At 47.0% G+C, this 22437-nt stretch overlaps 1 protein-coding gene across 7 annotated transcripts in view; it reads right to left on the bottom strand.

Annotated features, from left to right (window-relative positions):
* The window catches only part of celf4 (CUGBP, Elav-like family member 4), an 83310-nt gene that overhangs the window by 5630 nt on the left and 55243 nt on the right, over nt 1–22437 (bottom strand). For 2 of the 7 annotated variants that reach the window (XM_052076732.1, XM_052076731.1), the window contains exons 3-13: nt 13963–14011; nt 10628–10756; nt 9800–9879; nt 9276–9416; nt 8194–8332; nt 7575–7727; nt 6112–6222; nt 4945–5007; nt 4510–4590; nt 2187–2330; nt 888–1081 (exon numbers count right to left, since the gene is read on the bottom strand). In XM_052076732.1, the coding sequence (XP_051932692.1) occupies nt 954–1081; nt 2187–2330; nt 4510–4590; nt 4945–5007; nt 6112–6222; nt 7575–7727; nt 8194–8332; nt 9276–9416; nt 9800–9879; nt 10628–10756; nt 13963–14011 (1218 nt within the window). In that variant the 3' untranslated portion in view covers nt 888–953. The remainder of the gene's footprint in view (nt 1–887; nt 1082–2186; nt 2331–4509; nt 4591–4944; nt 5008–6111; nt 6223–7574; nt 7728–8193; nt 8333–9275; nt 9417–9799; nt 9880–10627; nt 10757–13962; nt 14012–22437) is intronic. The other 5 variants (XM_052076737.1, XM_052076735.1, XM_052076734.1 and 2 more) reach the window with 5 other exon arrangements.

Genomic DNA, 22437 nt, shown 5'->3' with positions numbered 1-22437 from the left:
TCCTTTGGAGGGCCGTTATGACAGAATTTTGAGAAACCATATCAGTGTTTGATCACCTCCGCATATTACAGACACAGCTCACAACAAATTGATGGATGGCTGGTTTTAAAAGCAAAAGTCAAGAATAATGACTCGTTCAAACACGGTTTACATTAACGCAATAAGTGGTTTGGTAATGAGAAAATGCTTGTAAGTTATAATGGATTACATATGACAAATTGAAATTTTGGTTCAGACATGAGCTGGAACTTGACATGCTTGGTTTGCCTTTGCGGGCCACATAAAATGATGTGGCGGGCCAGATCTGGCCCCCGGGCCTCAACTTTGACACCTGTGGGCTCGGAGGCATTTTTGCTCTTTCCACATTGTTGTTTTGTTGCCACTTCTTTGCGGCAGTCACACTGGAACCCCCACCCCCCAAAAAAAGTTCTGCAAAATTAGCACCACAGAAGCGCCGAACATGCTAAATAGTCAAGATTGGAGGGCGAATTGATTGGTCACGTTCCACTCCTGCCACAGAGATGGGATGCGTCTCGATACTTTTGCCCCGCATCGTGTATGCGTACTGCTGAAATCGGGGGACACCTGTAGCGTTGTGGTCCATACGACGGTGAAATTAACATTTTAAAAAAGTCGACGTGAACTTCGCCGCCATGCCACATCGCTGTTCTTTAAAAGCAATTTGCAGATGATCCGCCTTTTTTTTATGAGGCATCCGCCAATGTTTTATGACATTTCAGAAAGGTTAGTGCAACCGCATCAGGCACTTTCATAAAACGGGCGTGCCATTTGAGCATCCGTCAATACAAGTATTGCGACGGCTCGGTTTAATCGCCCAACGGACTAGCGTGGCCGCAAATGTTCCCCCGGCGCGCTCGAGGTCTGACCTGTCTCCCCCGTGTGCGACAGCTACCCCGGCCACCGTAGATGGCAGCGGCTGGCTGGGGCCGGGGCTAGTAGGGGCGGTTTGCGTCCTTTGGCCTCTTCAGCTGCACCTTGAGTCTTTTCATGCCGATCTGGAAGCCGTTCATGGACTGGATGGCAGCTTGGGCACTGCCCGGGTTATCGAAGCTGACAAAGCCTACGGAAAGGGTCGATCAAGAAGAGATTGGGGGGGCGCGGGTTAGCCGGACGTTGCACTTACAAAAAAAATAAAAAAAGTGTGATTATGAGATTCATTCATGAAACGCTTGAATTGGAAAGTCGCTGTAGGAAGGCATCTGTGCACGTTACGACAGATCAACACAAGTTTTCCCGTAATGCTACGAGGAGTGAGATACATTACAAGAATATCAGAACAAGAACAACAACGGGAATCACAATAATTAGAGAGGAGCATGCAAGCAAAGATCACAATATGGTGAAATGATGGCGTTTGCACTAAAAACCAAAATGTCGACACAGTTGTGCTGTCATTTTTTTTCTTTTGGGGAGGGGGGGTCAGGGGGAAGGGGGCTTCCTGTTGTGGAAAAATCTCAAACTCCGAGCTCCACTTGGACGCGTCATTAGGTACACGCGTACAATCTCAGTGAGAGCCAATCCAGGAGCTGTGTGCAAACATTTCTCCTCCACAAAGGCAATAACGCTCAAGTATACCCCCCCCCCCTCCCCCACCCCCATCTCACTATCAAGTGGCTAAATAAGGTCATCAGAATCTTCAAAGCACTTTTCAGGAAGATGCAAGTGCAGTCCCTCACCGCTGCAAACGACAATAAGCAGAAATAAAAATGGCTGCTTATCTGACAAGAGCCTAGAAAAGGAACATTCATCGTCTTTGTCAAGGAAGAATGTTTGACAGCATTTTTTTTTTTTTTGGAACGGATGTCATTCGAGTGCGCACGTGTACCCAATGATGGTGCGCATTAGTGTATGCTCATTAGGCACTGATGTGCTCATTCGAGTGTTTCCTTGGCAAATCTCTATTCAGTTACTATCCAATGCAAATTCATAATCATAACGTTTTTTTTTTAAATTCTGACTGCCAAAACAGCGGTCAAGTTGCATTTGCCGTCCATCAGCGAGTAAGCCGGAGTTGAATCATTTCACTTTTCATTTTCATTTGGTTTGAAACAGAGGGAGGTGCAGGGAGGTTAGCAAGGGGCTGCAGTAAAGAAGGTGATTAGTAAAAAAAAGAAGAATCAGAATAAATAATCAATCATCTTCTGGTTCTGTTAATTTTTACCCACCAAAGCATTTACTTTGGTTTGTCGCTCGATCCACAAACACTTTGGAGGAGATGACATTACCGAATGGCAGGAACATCTGCATCAGTTCGCCATCCCCAAACTCCTGAGGGAGGTGGTAGATGAACAGGTTGCAACCCTCTGGCCCTGTGCATGGCAGACAGAGACACAGAGACAGAGAAACGTAGGGAGAAGCAGCCAATGAGAGCGAGCAAGAAGCGAGATTTGAGACATCCACTGGACACTTCATTAGGTACACCTCGTGAGGAAAAATCCAATGCAAGCGTTTCATAAACAGGGCCTGATTTTCGTTCCCAGCTCAAGTCGAGCGCAAAGTGCAGTCTAGCTGTGTGCATGGGTGGAGTTGTCTTTCTTTTGCAATTTTGCTAGACTTTGGATAGAATGCGACATAACAAAGGCAGTGTGCGGCGGTGGTATGAAAGTGGCCTTTTCCTAGCCACTCTTTGCAACATCCCTCATTTGGATCAAAATCAGAGCGTTTGGAGCGCAGAATACCCAGATACGCAGTGCTTGACATTGCGGAAACAGATATAGACTAGCTGGGGTCCGTACATGACATCGGCAGGTAAACTGCAAGATCCCCCCCTTGCAGATAATGCAGTCAGCCACACATGTGAGGTTGGCAGTTGGTGCTCCTAAAATATTTTTAATATGATAATGATTCATTCAGTCAATAGATTTCTATTTCCATGAGTTAGACCTGCTTTTACCGAGTCTAAAATCGAGTCAACTTTTTGTAATCAAATTTGCAGAGGGAACCAGGGAACGAGCCAGAAACACAAGTGAATTCACAAGCATGATGAGCTTGACCGATGCCCTGGCACAAAAATGAGGATGCGCCCGTTTTAACACAGAGAGCAAACTACTTTCCATTACCAAATTGTCAGATGAGTCAGGGGCGAGGCGAGGCAAATCTGTGCACCGAAAAGCCCCGAAAAGCGCAACACGGCCCCTTTTCAAGGCAGACAAGACTTTCACTGGCGCTGAAATGAAGTGATTCCCGACGAGGCTTAGTAAGTCACAGTCTCCTGTCACTGGTGAGGTTTTTTTTTTTTAACTATTCACAATGTCCTTGAGGCAAATGATTACCTGCTGTCACCATTATTTATATATTTGTATTTTCGGACAATGCACATTAACCAACGGAGCAGAAAGGAATCCATGTTTGCGCAGTGTCTCTCTCTCTCCTTCCTCTGTGCATCACTGCTCACCCCTCCCCTCTCTGTGACTCGTTTACTCAGCTTTGGAAGCAGCCAATCGAATTTCAGCCATACTTCAACTTCCCCTCACCCTTACCATTGACAGTGAGGATTAGCGTTTTTTTTTAAAATGGTGACCTTTTTAAAAACCATGGTCAAACCTATCATCGCCCCATGCCTACTCCCCAACCAGGACCGCGGAAGAGATGATGAGTTGTGCCGCCGGAAATGATCCCGTTCCATTTTACTTGATGCAAAAATGATAATTCATGTCTTACATGCGTCTCTGTGGTCATCTGTCCATGCCAATGAGGTATGGTGACAAGCAGAACAAATAATTGCTCTTTTACTAGATAGCAGAAAGGAGAAATAACGAGCGTATCCAACTGATTGCCTCATACAACAGCATAATCTTGCTTTTGTGTTCAACTAAACAGGTCCAGACTTCACACCGGGTAAAATTTGTGAGTAAATGCAGACAAGATCATTATGTTTTCACTATATATCACTTTTTGAGTCTTTTGGGGGTGGGGGGTGGTGTGCAAATGTGGGGCCAAGAAAGGTTAGGGGAAACTTAAAATGAGTAATATATCAAACAGCAACCTATTTCTCCCCCCCCTCCATGGGACTGAGTTGTTTTGTATGTATTCCACAAGAGGGCAGCAAGGCCACAGTCCTGTGTCATCTTACTCCCGAGTTGCAGCAAGTGAACACTTGTAGGATAGTATAGTCAGTGAACCTACAGCCTATAACCCCCCCACCCCCCAAATGTCAAGAAGTTTCATACATGCATAAACATAATCTGCATATCACGCCTCACTGTGAACACAGTAGCACACACACACACCCGATGTAACAATTGCTCACATACTGTATTGCCCTCGTCAATGGGTGGATATCAAATCTGTGGCTTTTCAGTTACCACCCACAACTGACATACGTCTCCAACAAATACTGTGATGAATCTTGACCCCCCCCCCAAAAAAAGTACCTGCTCTTAAATATATATTGTATGTATTTACATACAATATTGTCTGCAAATGTGTATGAGACAAGTGTGTCGAGCAGCGGTATCAGAAGTATTTGACTAGGAAATTAGGTTTTACCTTCTCGTTGCTGCTGTGGGATGATGGTTGGAGGGTGGGGGAAGGCCTGGCTGATCTGGCCGTATGCAGCGGGATAGGCTGCTGAGGCACACACACACACACAAGACGCACACGGGCCGATCAGATAACAGTCGCGACGAGAGCACGTTGCCGCGCCCACACACACACATGCACACCCAAAAAGATGATATACACTGGGGAACGGTCGGCAATCGATCAGATAACAGGCAATAGAGTGTACGTGTTTCACAGTCACACACACGTGCTATAAAAAGCAGAGACGAAATTGATGCTGTACGGTCGTGGAAATTTTGCTGACACAGTGATTTTTTTTTTAATGCTTCTGCAAACAAAGAAAAACAAATCTTGATCTACTTTCCGTCTTCCCTCCGTTTGACGCACACGCACTGACGCGCGCTCACGTGATGCACACACCTGCATACTGCTGGACTCCCGTGTAAGCTTGCTGGAGCGGATCAGCCGCAGTGGGACTTTGAGCTGATCCAGAAGAGAACGCGAAGAGATGAAGGAGGAGGAGGATGGATGGACGGCGAGAGAAGTGGGCGTGCACCAGGGTTAGCGAATAAGAGAAACGATACAAAGCAGCAATGAGACGGAGCAGGAATGTCGACGGAGGGGAGGCGAAGAGGACACAGAGGAAGGCGAGAGTGATATATAATAACAGTGGGAGGGAGGGGGTCATAACATGAAGAAATGGAGGGAAGAGACAAAAGAGGCAAAGAGGTTAGTTCTCAGTGTGAGGTGCTGATCTCTCCCAATGTGCGCGGGCTTAATTGTTTCCGCAAAAGAAGGAAAAGTTAACAGACGTTTGGAAAGAACTTCAAGCCATCATTTAGTCATCGTTTCCGAAAGATAAAAAGCAAGCAGTACCAGAATCCGATAAGGGCATCTTATTAATGCAGTAAAATGCTTACACAGTACAGCCCTGGAAAATATTAAGGAAACAAAATGTATTTTTTTCTTTTGGTATTTGGACCAATTTTTATTTTTTGCAAATTCAGTAAATGCTCTAAATCAATGTTTTTCAACCCATGGGTGTGTCGCAGGAAAATATCCAATTTGTATGTCTGTGCGGTCTTTTGCCCAGAAAGCAATCATGTAGTACCTTCTCATACCGCTAGGGAGCAGCAACAGCTAGACAATTGCCTTGTGTTTCGACGAATTTGTGACATTTTCAGCTAGTGGTGTGCCACGAGATTTTTTTTTTCAATGAAAAATTTTGAAAAACACTTCTCAAAATGATAATGTGTTACATTTGGGATACGGTTCTTGCATTACTGTCAAGAAAAGTTTATCACGGTAAAGACGATCATTTCCATTATATATATGTCCACACACATCCACAAAATACGCGTTCACTGTTTTAAAGTCACCGTACGGTTTCACTTTCTAGCTATCGATTACACGAGACACGTATAAGAAAAGCTGTAGAAGAAAGAAAATTTAACATGAAACATGAAACGCAAATGATTAACAAGTTATACAGATGCGAAAAACAGCGCAGAGCAAAGTCGTACACCACACACTGCTAGGGACACTCAAGGACGAAGATAAAGCGGCGGATGAGAATAAGAGCGTTACCTTCGGATAGAGAGGAGAGAAAGCAGCCACCCTGAACTCCGAAACAACTCCTTGGAGCTACACCCAGGCCATTTTTCTCAGAGTCTTCCCTAAAAACCACTTCTTGCAACACTAGGGGGTGGAAAAAAACAAAACAAAACAAAACCAAAAAACAACAATAACCCAATTGAATAGTTTCATTCCTCGTCTTGAACAAACAACAACAAGGTGAGGTACAACATTCGTGAGCAATGAAAGAGCAATTCTTTTATTCTGTCCATGAGTGTGGTCCCTGAAGATTTATTATTCACGACAGCCTTTGATTTTTTTATTCTTGAAAATTATTAAAATAACATATGGCCTTGATACCGCCCTTAACTGATGTTAAATTGTGCAAAGGTATTGGCTGCAGAATACATTTTCCCGATATTAACCCTTCAAGGGACAGCGGTTACGACGGTGGACAGCTTATTATGTTATCATTATTGGTGCATGAAAGGGTAAATTAGAATCATTTGGATCCACGCGGTTTCTGTTTCAGAAACGAGTAGGATTTTGTGACTCTATATAGTAAAGTAATTAAAAAAAATTGCGGATAATTATTCATGAACATAATGAAAATAAGGTGCCTGAAACGCAACTCACTAACTGCAGTGAAATAATGGCAAATATGTGTGTACATTGCCCTTCTCTGCAATAAATGGACTCGCCCCCGACCCCCCTCGCACATTTGCATCATAGCTCATCCTAATGGTGTACTTCATGCACCAAGACCAAACTTCCCATACCTTTGAGACTGGTTGCTGGTCTCCTAAAGAAAACAAATATCCCCTATTTAGTAGAAACAATAACTTTTGGAACTATTTTCTGAAGTTTTTTTTTAATTAATCAGCGTTGTGGTATAGAATAATAGGGTTCCACAGCCACTTAGAAATGGTCAAAATTATCGCCTGCTTCAAGTAAATTGTATCCGCCCCCCACACCCAATAATGTGCTTACTTAAGTAAGTCTACATTGTAGCTAACCATAAGAATGTTGAGAGCATATAATTGGACTTGTTTTTTAAATATGAGAAAAATAATATGACAGACCCCCCCCCTCCCGCCCCCCAGCATGATTGCAGCTCCCAAAGCTCTTATTGCATTTCCATTGCCCTGGTTACAATAAAAACACTTTCTTCTCGAGTCGGTCTACATCACAGCTCAACACAGTGCCGTATCAAACGCATCGAATAGATATTTTTTTTCGTAAGTGGGAACAGTGATTGTGCCCTGTCCGAATTTAGAACGATTGCTTGAGATACAGGAAGTAATGCGCTCACATCGGGGAACTTCACTTCCTTCGCAACAAGTCCCACCATCGAGACCAACATTCAGAGTATGAACATTAGCACTGTGCTCTAAAATATATATATATATATATATATATATAGTTATATATAGTTTTTTTTTGGTCGATTCAAGGTGGTTTCGATCCGGAATTACCAGGGTAATGGTGGATGCCATTGGTGAAGACGGCCTCTGCGGGTGGCTGTCCGTTGGCTTGAGGAGGCGGCATGCCAGTAAAACCATTGACACTAATGGGGGAAGGGATGCTGGTCACTGTGGGGGCGCTGATGCCTGGAGGAGTGCTCCCGCCTGCAAATGGGAAAGTGGAAAATCAAAGATGGGTAACAGTGAGTGATTGTCTGTATTTCTCCCACGCCCCCCCCCCCCACCCCAGACATGATAGAAAGTTTGACTTTGACTGGCCACCAAGTAATTCTTGCAAATGTCAGAGGGGGGCGGTCCAGTAGTCCAGTAAAGACATTAAATGTCAAGGCTGATTTCCCATCTCCCTATAATCCTTTGTGCGATACAAGTGGATGCAGACCTTGAGTTGATGCTAACACTCACTAACACAACATTTTTGATATATTTAAGCATTGTCGGAATCTCACGAAAAGGTGCCATCTTGAAGCGAGTCCCTCGAAATCCCGAAGGAGGCACACGTCGGACCTCGCGGCTTATGATTCACGACACTTCGGATTGTGGATGTTCCGATTTTTTTTCAAGCAGATCACATTTTTAGCTTGCGATGGATGAAATTTCTTTCCGCCGTTACCTGACGTGGGCGTGAGCGGCGCTCCGGGGAGGCCGTTGATGGTGGCCATGTGCTGCATCTGGGCAGCAGCGAAGGCGGCCATCGGACTGAGGTAGCCCCCCTGGCCTACGGATGCCATCAATGCGGCCTGCTGCTGCACCTGCAGGAAGGAGGAGACTACAATTAAAAGGACTTTTGTATCGGTTCAGAGGAACAATTTGCGCGTGTGAGAAAGTGGCAACGGTTGTCAAGAGACAGCCAACCTCAGTACTGCTCAATATGAATTTACTGTCTGGTTATAAAACCACAACCTCATATACTGTCAGTAAAGACCCCCCAAATATCTGCTTGATTTTGATTACATGGGCCTCTCAGAGAAGATAGATGGGCCAGATGTTGCCCACGGGCCATATTTTGCAAAGGCGTGCTACTGATGTCTTTGACCCTTTCATGCACCCTGTAACCTGATAACATGATAAAATGTCCCCTGTCGTGATCGTTGTCCCTGAAAGGGTTATTTTTCATGCATGAGGTCTGTGCATACGGAAAAAAAAATTGCATCGCATCGTATCATATCGTATAATCTGGTTACAGTCTTCCTTGGCAGAGAAACGCAACGTGGATTTTGTTTTTGCTAACTCTTGTCAGGATGTTTATGTGGCAATGACTTTAAAAGTGGACCCCCGGTGCCTATTAAAAGCCGCAGTTTATGAATACAGTCGTTTTTACATCCTATCTTTCAGAAGGTACCAAACCTGGTTGGAGACATTTTTCTTGCAAAATATTTTGCACGATACACGGTCCCCGCGGATTGGCGATTGAGTTCATGAATATGTTGCGATGATTTCAGCACCATCTCCTTGTTTGACATATGGTGTAAGTGGCCCGATGCTGCTGGAAGAGTGTCAAACCGCTTTTCAAAAGCATCAGAAACAAGGGCATAAGGTAACCGTTTTCCCGTTTAAAGTGCCATTGAAACGACGTGGGCTTAAAACAGAAACCTCCGCTTAGGGAAAACAGCTTTTGTTTTCTCAAATAAAAAAACGGCGCCATGTGAACAACCCCTAAATGCGTTGCAAAAATATGCTCCGTGAGGGCCGTGCCTGAGCGTAGGCTCCGTAGGCTCCAAACTGCAGGGCCATCGGGTTGAAAATGCCCATCTGACCGGCCATCTGCTGCATGCGGCGAATGGTGCGCTCCTTATCCGTGTCGGCGAACTTGACCACCAGACTGGATGAGGCACCCTGCGCATTCACAAACACACCCGAGCCGGGCAGTAGGTTAGTATGCACAGATGGACGAATGACATCACCTTGTGTCCCCTGTTGTACACCTAAAGCCGAGATTTTCCTCCTCCCGTGCACAGCAACACACACACACACAAAAGTAAAGAGTAGCGAGTGGAGAGCAGCGAGTCTTTTCATTTTGTTTCAAAGCTGAAACTTTGCTCCCTGATGCAGTTGGCATGGGTCAAAGCCAGGGGACACCCCCCACCCCCCGCCCCCAGAGGGATGAATGAAGTATAACTTTATAACTTTTAGGAGGTAATTACGCTCGCTGCGATTCACCTCTGCCGTGACTCTTGCCACTCACATAAATCGACACGCTGTCACGCACAGCTACTCACAGGCATCGTCTGGCTGCCGTGTAGTGAACTGATGGCCGCCTGCGCTTCGGCATGAGACGAGTATTTTACAAATGCGCAGCCTAAAGAGAGAAAGAGAGAGATAGAGAGAAGACAACGATCATGTTAAAGAGAAAGAGCTGAGGACAAACACGGTGCGCCGTTCACCACATCACCGGCAGCGAGGACAAAGCGATCGGTGGATTGCGCTCAATAGGGCGGGCTCGGCGCGGCCCTTTGACATCATTCGCAATTTTTTGCGATCCTCTGACGGGGCTTGAAATGCCACGGCGACGGGACGCGGCTTCATATCGACGAGCCCCCCCTCGTTGATGAATTTGAATGATCAAGTTGCCGGTAATTATTGAGCGACAGCACATTTACGCCGGCTGATGGAGTCTTGTTAATGGAGCGTCATGGAGCCATCAGAATGATCAAGCCCACTGTAATCATCGGGCTTAGTTATCGACGGGGCGCAGTGTTGGCCGCTAAGCCCCCGCGATAACTTCAAGCGCTGTGACAACACTGCGAAAGGGCCATTTCGCTGGCACGATACGAGGCCCCGTGGCTGATATGGAGCTCGACTTGGTTTGTCTTTTTCTCCCCGCAGACCGACTTATAAGGTTAATTGGGGGTTGCCTTGTGGACAAAGCAGCCTCACGACGTCGACGTTTGAAAGGTACGCAAAATCCACGGCGTTCAACCACTCGCGGACAAATAACTTTGCTTTGACCAAAGTCCCCAACTCCCAAAGGCCGAATAATTTTCTGCGCCGTTGGCGCCTGTGACAAAACTCCGCTGACTCAAAGTCCCGTATGGCGGGAAATTCACCTTTGCTGTTGCCATCCGGGCCTCGCAAGATGGTGCACTCCTCGATGCCGCCGAAGGACTCGAAAAGGCGCCGCACGTCGTCTTCAGACTGTTGCTTGTTGAGCATGCCCACAAAGAGCTTTCTGTCTTCTAAAAGGTAGACGGAGTAGGTTACAATCTTCTTTTAGACTCTGGAATGAGTTGAGTTCTAATTATTTGAGGATTTCACAGTGGAGAATATCATTCCAAGAATTTAGAGGGCCACTTTGCGTTGAAAATATCGTCACCGTTTTTGGGGGGTTCTTGACGTATATCTGTTCAACTCAGTGGCGATTGCTCTCGGACTGCAAGGGAAGCTCGGCTTCCCCTAAAATGTCAAAGAATACGCGATTAAAATATAGAATATAAATTTCATTGTGTGTACATATCATTGACTAAATATGCGTTACAACGTGCTCAACTTTTGTTCCGAATCTGCTTTTTCTCTTCCTTCTCATTCATTCCCGCAATTTCGCTGTGATTTAAACGGTGGACGTTGAGCGTCCGCAGAGAGTCTCGAGAGTTCAGGGTAGGTTGTCCCAAAGCGTTGAACGGAGACGAGTCATTGGATACCAGCTGGTTTTTGTCCCGCCCACGGACGCCTGGCGTCTCTGGGAGTCTACAGACAGTGGGCGTGTATCGGCCCGCCCGGACGCTGAGCTTTTCTGCATGCTGATTGGGTGATCTATCTGAGGCGGAATCTCCATATGATTGACAGCAAAATGAGCCAATCACCGATCTTTTGGTGTCCGCGGGAGCATATTTTTCAATTCTAATTCTGTTCTGAGTTGAAATGGAGACTTCGAATAATCTCGAATGGCAACACTCTCTTTGTTGAAAACGACTAGCGACAGATTAACCTTTATTTCTGGTGTGTTTCATTGTAGTTGCTTGTGTTCACAGACTGACTTATATCACCACAGTTAAGAACCCGAAAAAGACGCCTTGTTGGTATGCCAGGGTCACAGATCATTTTCTTGAAAAGGAATGGAGAGAAGAATTCACGTAGAAATAAACAGACACATTTTATGATGTAGCCCGAAGTTGAGCTTCCCCTTCTTGACAGACCAGTATCCTCCACTGGTTCAACTTCTCTCAAGGAACTTTGAGTTTTTGTGCAGCCAAGTGTCAAAGACTGTTAGGAAGCGAGTTATTCCATCTGTGCAGGTTTTACATCGCAACGTCGCTGAAATCAGCTGCCTGCCGCCCTTGGAAATCGCGATGGCACCAAATCAATGTTGAGGTTGAACCAGATCGAGGCTACGGCGGCAGGTTTCAAACGCAAAAGCAAACAGCTGCAGGAGTGTCAACGCGCCATGCGTAGGCATTAAGGCGAGCAGATGTGTTTGTCCTCGGGTCAGGAGGCGATTAACAATTCATTGAAATTCACGTTCCATTCCAAATGAGCCTTTCCGGGGGAATAATTTAGAGCCGGCAACACATTACGGTGGTCAAATGCGCGCAGGCGGGACGCCGGCAACTGTTTGCTCTTAACGAGAGGTCAAGTTGCTCTGAGGAACAAAGACATGAGACGAACCGGCCCCACGCACGCCGACTCTATTTCGGGGTCATTTCGCAGAACGCGCCGGTCGACGAAAGACGGCTCGTCATCCAAACACATTTCGATTTGTGGTTTGGCAAATCAAAATGGGGAATCTCGTGTGCTTAGTCTTGGGCGGGATCTTCACAAACGAGGCGAACGAATGCGCGTTGCGGGGTGGGGTGGGGGGGGGGCGTACGGCGAAAGTGCGCAGCAGCAGATGGGTTGAGCGCGGGGGCCGTCTGTTCAAATGTTACATTGTAGAATCCCGGCTTTGTGGAAATGGATGTATACGTTGGGAAATTAATGAGCCTTGGCGCAACTGCCTCCGAGTGCGCCCTGCAAATTAACGCGCGTGGAGGTGCGCGCGCGCGCCCCGACGTGCTCACGTTCCGTTCCCCACAGCCTGTGCCTGACAGGGTGTCCTTGTCGAGTCAACAAGACTAATCTGAGCCCTGGCCTTGCACCGCGGTTGGGGGTAGGGGGGTGTTTACAAGCGCGGGGCGTGCGAGATGCACATACTATGCACACGTATCTGTACACGCACACACGACACACATCCATTGATAGCCAAAGACGTCCGTTCCCCGGGGAAGGCACCAATAAACATGACATCTTTCTTTGGGGCTATTAACACACACACACGCACACACATTTACGCACACGTATTGGGCCGGAAAGCAAATCAATATACAGCGGGAAGACTTAAGAGTCTCTCTCTTTGAGGCACACAAACTCGGTTCGGCATGACAACAACTTTCATTTATTTACGTCTTAGTTACACCCGGCGGAAGGATGACCGACATTGCCAAACGGCGGTAAAAGAGTTTGAACCAGCATGAGGCGAGCAACAATTGACCTTCGTTCACAATCTGCATAGCGTCGACGTTTCGGAGCCAAAATGGCGTCTGAACGCCTGTTGTTAGCGAGCCCTTTGCTTGTTTGCTATTTGGTGAACCGTGATTGAGAATGCGCGAGACCGCATGTCACCCCGAGAAGATAAGTCTGACATCGAGCGTCCTAAACAAAACAAATCGCCGACGAGGATTCAAAGTCGGGCCGAAGATCGGCACCGAGGTGTACGAGCACGCCCTCCTGCTCCGTCAGTCCTCATCTATAAAGAGGCGACAAATGAAACGGTTGACCATTTCCAATCCATCACATGCTCTAATTCTTCCCTTTTGTCTCCTTGTTTTTTGTTCTCTCATAAATCATTTATCCGCAACAACCGCAAAGCCGCATTGCTCCCGTTCGATATTAAAGCGCGGGTCGCTGCGTTTTTTTCAAACGTCGAAAATGTCACCAAATACCAAATGAAACGCTCGTTGGCTTGATGTGAAGAAACACGATTTTGGCGAATGGTTCTCGCAAAACCAAAACAAGGGATAGGTGCCCCCCCCCCCCCCCGGGCCCACCACCCTCCTCGTCCGAGCCTAACGAGGCACGCGCGCGTTCGCCCGTCTACAGACTGTACGCGTGCGCTTGTGAACGCATCCTTGCATATGATGAGACTCGCGAAGGGGGCGAGGGGGGGCCCCGAAGGCCGCGCCGGCCAACGTCGGCGAGGACAAGCTCTAGTTTACATAATGCGTTGTGAACACGAGAGGGTCCGGCCAGGCTGGGCTGTCAGCCCGCGTTGAGGTACAGGCCGTTGTGTAATGGGACAAATAATGGTGAGGCTGATATGCGGCGGCAGCGTGTTTGCCGGGGTCAGAATAAAGGCAGGAAGTGGAAATGAAAAGAAAAGGGGGAGGGGGGGGGGCGGAATGCACTCTACCTCCTCGACTCTCGCTGTCTGCCGGCTTCACCTGGATCGGTCTGTTCATCTGCGTGGGGGGGAAAAGAAAAGAGCGTCAGATGAGAAATACGGAGGGAAACGTGAAGCAGTTAGTCGTATGGACTCATGTGCCGGGACACGCTTCCACCGCCCCCCCCCATCCCAATCCCGCCTAAAAATAACCTTATTTATTTATATATATATAAAAAAAGAAACACTCAGCCAAATTGCTGGTAAAGTGTATTAAAAATCTGCAAAGCTGCAGCGCTTATAGCCATTGGGGGAAGAGTTGGTTGGGAATACGGGCTGCAAATATTATTTGATCTGAGATGAAAGGCGGGAGGGGGGGGGCAGGGTTGGAAAGAGAAATGAGGGGAGGGATGAAGGGAGCGAGACAGAGAGGCAAGAAGGAGAGTCGAGAGAGGTAACTCTTGGTCAGCAGATCTGCTCTGACTACAGCGTCACCGGGAGGACTTCTGTCTGAGGCGGGATGGATTTTGCACACTCACCGGCCACCCATTTCGAAATACGGAAGCGATACAGGCCCCATGAGATCCCCCCCCCCCGCCAAGAATTCCACGATTGAAATAATACTCCCCTTGGATTCCATTCATCGCTTCTCCCATGGAGGTTTTCACAATTTTTTGTTTGTTTGTTTTGATCACTGTCGGTTTGGCCTTCTGCAGAATTGCACCAAAAACTTCCAAAGCAATTTCTTGGCAGAGAAGTCGGCCACGAAATCACCTCTTCGATTGTGATGTAGATCTTTGCTACAGCCGTGGAATTTTCATGAGATTGTTTCAAAAGTTCTCCATGAATAATGCATCGGTCTTGACGACACACGGGTGAGGCGTGTGCGGGTGGAGATCTCTGAAGTTGTACTTTTTTTTTCCCTTCAAGTTTTTGACCCTCTCGTGGAAGATGGAGCTGCAACGACGTCAACCACGGGGGTGGGAGGGGGGGATATGATTTTTATGTGGCAAATGAGTCTAAGACTTCCCATAGATCTGATTGGTTGGGCAGAAACGGCGGATGTTTTACAAACTTTTGGATTTCTTTTCCAATGTTATTAAATATATTTTGGGGGGCGGATTTGTGGGCGGGGCCAGCCTCAAGTTCAGGTGAATAGCGACTGTATAGTAAGTAGTGGTCCATTTTTTTTCCATCCTTATTTTTGTTACATCAGTCATCAGTGATCGGCTCCAAAATTCTGCAATTGACACATTGCAATTTTTTTTTTTAACCTCACGTCCAAAATGATTTACAGTGACTTGTCATCACAAAAAACATCCAATGATTCAAATCTAATTAGAAGGACTTTCATCCCGTGTACGTGTCTGAGGCAAAATACTTTCCTAGAAATGGTCAGACAAGAGCAAATAATCTTCAAAATCAAAATATATAAAAAAACAAACAAAAAAAAGAAGAAAATGATGAATGCTATTGATGAATATCTCTTCTCTCATTCAAACAAAAGAAACCTTGACGGCCCTATTAACTCATTCAGTACCAGTCAATTCTGGACCAAGTCTGAAAAGACGTTTAAAAACGTCTTTGGGAGTGAATGTGTTAACAACCCAAGATCATTTTTTTTTCCTGAATAATTTGGCTTTCATGCACCCCGTAACCTGATAACATGATAAACTGTCCACTGTCGTAACCGCTGTCCCTGAAAGGGTTAGCTGGACAATCAGGTCAAATGTTACGACTGCATAAAGTAAGCACATATTGTCCACGCAGTGAGGGGGGGCATCACGGCACGTCTCTCGTCCGATTACAAATGATACCGACCCACACCACAAATGCAGGCACCCCCCCACCCCCACCCCCCACCGCTTCCCCCCCCTCAGTGAGACCTTTCCACAGGGGTCGGTCCTCAGGGTCATTTGCCTCCTGCCTGTCAGACATTCCCTCCGCCTCGGCCCCCAGAGCTAAACGTTCGCCTCCAATCAATTTTTAATAATGCCAGGAGGAACGGGGAGACGCGCGGTGAGAGGGGAGCAAGAGCGGAGGATGCGGAAAGGGAGAAGTGGGGCGGGGGGTGGGGGTGTGTGTGTGTGTTGAAGCGCTCGGACCGGAGGGGAAAGGTCAAGATTCCGTGTGATGCAGCATCAGTGTTTTGTTCAATATCATTAAATCCTTTCTTTTGAGTTTGCTGATACACTCATCATTGTAATGAACGGTTCAGATGATTCAACAAAGACAAAAGCCGCGGGGGCAAGGAGGACGCGGTGTCACGACGCAACACAATTAACGCTCGGACCTCCAGCCCTTCCTTTCGTCAGTCTCGGACCAATATTAAATCATAACATCGGCCATAACGTTTATTTCAAAAAGAGCTACCCGTCGCGTCTTCAACCTCATCTCCTCCCTCCGCTTGACAGCCAAGAGAGCCCTATTAATGTTTTTAATGTGCGGCGATGCATTATTTATCAGACTGGCTGTTGATATGGAGGGGGGGGGGGAAGAACGGGAGAACTGGGAATGCAATGAGAAAGTTAAAAAATGTGTAAAAGAGCTGAAGTTGATAATATGAGGGGTGATGGGAGGAACAACGCAAGCTCATTTTAAATAAAGTGGGGGTGATGGAAGGAGGGAGGGGGGGGTGGTGTCACGTGGTGTCATGGAGCTTTTACCATGACCCATACTAATGGCGTGGCCTCAATCTGACCTAATTGTGTTCTACCCGCCACTGGTTTAAAATCCAAGCGATGGTCTGAATGCAAAATATTCGGAGGGGGGGGAGCACCGAACCGACCCTGCTCCGTAACAATGCATGCTTTCCGTTTTGGTCACGAAAAGATGAAACTCATTCTCGTCATCCTCGTCTGAATCACTTTAATGTTATCCTTGCTCCTTACTTGAGCCACAAGACTTCCAGTCTCCGCTCATAAAGTTTTACATACAGTTCAAAACAATGTTCAGCGGTTAAACTATTATTTTCTTTTGCCACTGAAAGCTGAGTGGCGTTTCATGGGCTTGCCGCCATTATCTCAGCAACATAAACTGCTTCAAGGTCAGTTTTATCAGCCAGCTCATAACGCGGGGAAGAATTAGCACCAGACCGCCGGACAAACCGATCCCAAAACAACCGTTAAAAAGTGGACGCTGACTCGCGCTGATGGGTTCCTTCCAGAGAACTGCAGTGGCGCTCGCCAAAGCCAGATGGCACCGTCGAACAGCGGAACCAACTCGGAACCGTGCAACCCGAAAGCTTGCGCGGGGGCGGGGACGGACGCGCCGTGAACGCGCACGAACGTACACGCACATATGCAAAAGAAGCTTACAAGATGTGCTTCGCTTCTAGCCTACACAAAAAGCCATCACAACGGACTCGTGCCTCCGAGCATTCGCGCAAATATTCCATATGTAAATATTTCCAGATGGGGAAAGCAAATTGGCTCGTCTTCTCAGGCGAGCGTGCCTTGTACCTCACGTGCGTTCTCTCGTCTAGATTTATACTATTGTAAATTGAGGGGTTCCTTGTTGAACTCATTCCGTACCAGCCAATTCTGGACCGAGTCTGAAAAGACGTTTAAAAACGTCTTTGGGAATGAATGAGTTAACAGATGGCTCTACTTTACAAACGGCAAAACTTTGAATGCAGTTTTGTTGAAAGGGAAAAGAAAAGACGTCCGCCCCGAAGCACGTTCGACCACACCCTCTTTGCCACTAAACTCACTTCCTCCTTTTCCCTGACTTCAACAGCCAATCAGAATCTATCAACATCAAATCATGTTTGAGAAATTAAGAGAATATAATTTAGGTAGGGGCGGCCCGGTAGACTAGTGGTTAGCACGTCGGCTTCACAGTGCAGAGGTACCGGGTTCGATTCTAGCTCCGGCCTCCCTGTGTGGAGTTTGCATGTTCTCCCCGGGCCTGCGTGGGTTTTCTCCGGGTGCTCCGCTTTCCTCCCACATTCCAAAAACATGCGTGGCAGGCTGATTGAACACTCTAAATTGTCCCTAGGTGTGAGTGTGGGCGTGGATGGTTGTTCGTCTCTGTGTGCCCTGCGATTGGCTGGCAACTGATTCAGGGTGTCCCCCGCCTACTACCCGAAGACGGCTGGGATAGGCTCCAGCACCCCCCGCGACCCTCGTGAGGATCAAGCGGTTTGGAAAATGGATGGATGGATGGATCATTTAGGTATCTTTAACATCAAAGACAATACCGTCATGTTCAAACCTAAAACGATAATCATTAACAATTGAACAAAAGCTTCCAGTATGACCCATTCATTCATTCATGCGTGCGAAACGGGGCAGGCTGAGCTCCAATGCGGCTGAAAGTCCAACTCAGCAGCCTTGTGTTCGAGCGGCCTTAAAGCGCCGCTTGATCGACAGCTCCGAAAGAACTGCGGCTCCGACGACGGCGCGTACGCGAGCGCGCGCGCGGGCGCCTCGTTCCTCTGTTGATTACGTAACTCAATGACAGCGCTCTGCCTCGGCGCTGCCACAGATTCCTTGCTAACTAGAAGCTGAGGGAATACATGGTGTGCATGCAGTCTGCGCTGTATCAAACTGGTGAGTCATTCTTCTGAATCAGCCTAGTAGGGGCCCAGTGAGGCGTAGATGATTAACTCCAAACAATGTGGGATTATAGACCGTGCGCTCTGCCTTGAAATGGGAAGCAATTATTCCAAGTCCTTGATCTGAGTTTTGCTGCTGTACTGTATAGACTTCGGGCGTGTTCAAAACGCCACCATGACGTGAAATCACAACAGGACAGGAAAGGAGAACTTTGGTTGATTTTCTATAGAGTCGCTTGTGTCAGTCTCAATTTTTTTTTTTGGGGGGGGGTTGCTGCAGGTGCGTGGTATTCTATCTCCATATTAACACACATCATTCATTAGAACAGCGTTTGCAAGCAAAGCCCTCTTGAGCCAAGACGCCCATTTGAAAATCTCACACCCGAATGGATTCACAAATATAACTTCTCAGCTTCGATAATGTCGACAAATATTGATTGAACACAAAGCTGACCTACTCACAGGAAGCCATGACATATGATCATAAGTGTACCTTCCGTCATGATTTAACGGCTTAGATGAATGAGCAATGGCCCGCTATTTGCACAAACTATTCCAAATAATATGTCTGACAAATGAACTGAAATTGGATCAGGTTCTGCGGCAACCCTGAGTCTCTTAAGTGTGCCGTGGCACCCTGGTCGGGAATCCCTCCACCTTTCCTCGGGAAAGATTATGAAAGTTAGCTTCACGGAGCTGTGGAAAGGAGGGGGGATTTTCTGATTTGGACGAGTGTCTAGAGGAGGTGCTTTTTAAAAACAGGTGGAGAGAGCGACAGAGAGAGAGAGAGAGAGAGGAGCAGTGCAGGCCAGGTCATTTCATTATCACAGTGAGAAAGCACTCCACGGAAATCTCCGGGGAAGAAAGGAGGCTGCCGCCTTCATAATATCCCCCCCCTCCCCTCCCCACCCCTGCTATTGTCACAACTTGCTCTGTTTTACATGCTGCAGCTGACTTCTGCTGCTCTTCCTTCTTAAACAGTGCAGACTGTCTATTAACTGATTCTGAAGAAGATTAGATGTGATTTTTTTTGGGGGGGGGGGGTTGGGGTGGGGGTTCTAGGTGTGTCTGCAGGACGAACACAATTTTGTTATTATCAACCGCATTAGGTACCATCCAATTCTAGACCTAGTCTGAAAAGACGTTTAAAAACGTCTTTGGGAGTGAATGAGTAAAAGACATTACAGCTAATATTTATTTACTTTACTTTTCTCATTCGGCTCTTACAATTAAAAAAATAATAATCGTAATTTGTAAAATTAGGGGTCATTATGTTTTCGGTTCTTTAATTGCATACTATATTTTTGCAATAACTGAGAGATCTCAGCGTTTCCTTCGAGAGAGTGGGAGCTGTGTTCCGTGATTTCAAATAGTGTCGTATGAGTAAAGTTTGATTGACTGATGGGCGGCCCGGTAGTCCAGTGGTTAGCACGTGGGCTTCACAGTGCAGAGGTACCGGGTTCGATTCCAGCTCCGGCCTCCCTGTGTGGAGTTTGCATGTTCTCCCCGGGCCTGCGTGGGTTTTCTCCGGGTGCTCCGGTTTCCTCCCACATTCCAAAAACATACGTGGCAGGCTGATTGAACACTCTGAATTGTCCCTAGGTGTGAGTGTGAGTGTGAATGGTTGTTCGTCTATGTGTGCCCTGCGATTGGCTGGCAACCGATTCAGGGTGTCCCCCGCCTACTGCCCGGAGACAGCTGGGATAGGCTCCAGCACCCCCCGCGACCCTTGTGAGGATCAAGCGGCTCGGAAGATGAATGAATGAATGAATGAATGATTGACTGATTGGACGCCGCACTGTTTCAAATCCATCAAAAAAAAACACCGGGACGCATTTGAGTCGTCAGCACGCATGCATGCGCCTGGAACATTTGGTACAAGCAACTCAATCTCGGCAATTATCCTCCAACTATCCATCCCTCATTTGCCATGCATGGGGGGGGGGGGGGGTAGGGGATGGGGATAAAGCACATGTGGCATGATCTGTTTAGTAAAATGTTTTCAGAAAAATTCAATCCTGTGCTGCAACCAATCAAGTCACAGAAGTACTTAGAGGAAACACACACCGCACTCCCAGCACCTCTGCAGTGCGCAGAGAGAGACGAGAGAAGAGTCTTAATGTGACTGATGGAACTGGAATCAAGTAGTGCAAGTTTATTTTTATTTCCTTATATTTTTTTACCACACACACAAAAAAAAAAGTCCAATGAAATGGCATCGCCGCACCTCACAGCGATTACCTACTCGGCCTGGAGATGAATGCAACGTGACACCAATGAAGCCATTCAAAGCACCGAAGACAGATGACATGAGCAATGTAGCGGTTCACCTCAGGTGACCAGCGATTGTTTCTCTGGGGATCAGTCCAGCGTGGTGAATATTTGCCATCATCCATTTTTGATGTGCTCTAAAATATAAAGTCAAGCTGGAACATTTGACTCAGAGGCTAAGCGCCGGGAAAAAAATGATCCCCAAATAACCCGATAACGTGGTTGTATACATACTGTCAATTCAACAATCGTATCGTATAATCGGTCAGCGTGGCTATTTCCAAGCGTGGGCTCTTAAACGTGAGTAACCTCGGCTGAACTTTACTTACGGTCCATATTTCAGGTTCAACACAGTAAGAGGATTAACGCGGGCGTGTTAAATGAACACGCGCGCACGTCCCCCAAAAAACAGATATCCTCCTCAAGCATTGCATATTCATTAAGAGCCGCTCTTCATGTTCCAACCCCGAGAATCCGCTCGGAGCAACTGTGCGAATCAAATATGCAGCCATCGCTATTGTCGGGCCTGTTTGTAGATGCTGCTGCTCGCTCTGCGCTGCCGCTCCCGCGTCAGCGTGTCTCCGCAAAGGCGGGATGAAAAGGAAACACCGCGAGATCACAAAAGGAGGCAAGTCTGTCTGTCCGACTCTCTGATCAGTGCTTATTCCTTCATCAACGCGGCTTTTAGAAGCAGCTCAACGACACAACGGAGCAGAGACTGATTGACAACCTCAAATGCGAACATCAGGGAAATAACCAGCCTGGGTATGCCAAAGTCGGTCTCAAAACCTCACCGGGCATTCAGGGAAATATTCTGGATACGTAGAATGATAATCCCAGACAGTCATTTTACTGTATTGTAATGATCGGTGTCCTAGTGGTTGGCGCGTCTGCTTCGCAGATTCATGGGGACCACAAGAAGAAACCAGTGCCTAGAGGACTGTAATTTCAAAGAAATGAATGCTCAGTTGTGAGTGACACTGTCGGCGAGCTTATGAATGAACGAAAGGCTTGTTATCGTAGTTGTAGTGCTTACTTGGTCTATGCCGACTGTCAAACCCAAGGCCCGGGGGCCAGATCCGGCCCGCCTGGTCAATTTATGTGGCCCGCGAAAAGCAAATCACACGTGTCAACTTGCTAAGATCTGGGTCAAAATCTCAAATTGTCATGCGTCATAAATAACGTTGAGATTTTGCATGAATTTTGTTACCCTCACTTGAACAATAATCAAGCAAACTATTTCAATCGACTTGACTGATTTCAAAACTTTTACTCTATTAATTTGTTACGTACAGGTCATAATTTTGTGGTTTCACTGTCATAACGCCCCCCAACCCCTGAGGGAAGACTGATATCCAACTTGGCTGGCGACTAAAATGAGTGCGGCACCCCAGGTCGAGGGCATTGCGTCATCAGAGAGGGGCTTTACATGATTTGGTGGGATGCGGGTATAAGGCTGCTCGAAATCCCCATCAACTTCAATCACGGAGAAAGAAGTCATCCTTAACACATCGCAACTTCATTACACCAGCTAAGCAGCTTTTTTTTTTTAAGATTGGATTTGAGAGTGACACAGCTTTGAGGTGACCAGAGAGTACTTGTTTTGACTGGCGATCCCAAGATTCCTTTTTTTTGAAGTCCCGTGTTCAAAAAAACAGCGACAAAACGCAGACATT

The sequence above is a fragment of the Hippocampus zosterae genome, chromosome 9 (genome assembly GCF_025434085.1).
Source record: "Hippocampus zosterae strain Florida chromosome 9, ASM2543408v3, whole genome shotgun sequence".
NCBI lineage: Eukaryota > Metazoa > Chordata > Actinopteri > Syngnathiformes > Syngnathidae > Hippocampus > Hippocampus zosterae.
Note: the sequence above shows the minus strand (reverse complement) of the source record. Positions and strands in the feature narration are given on the sequence as shown.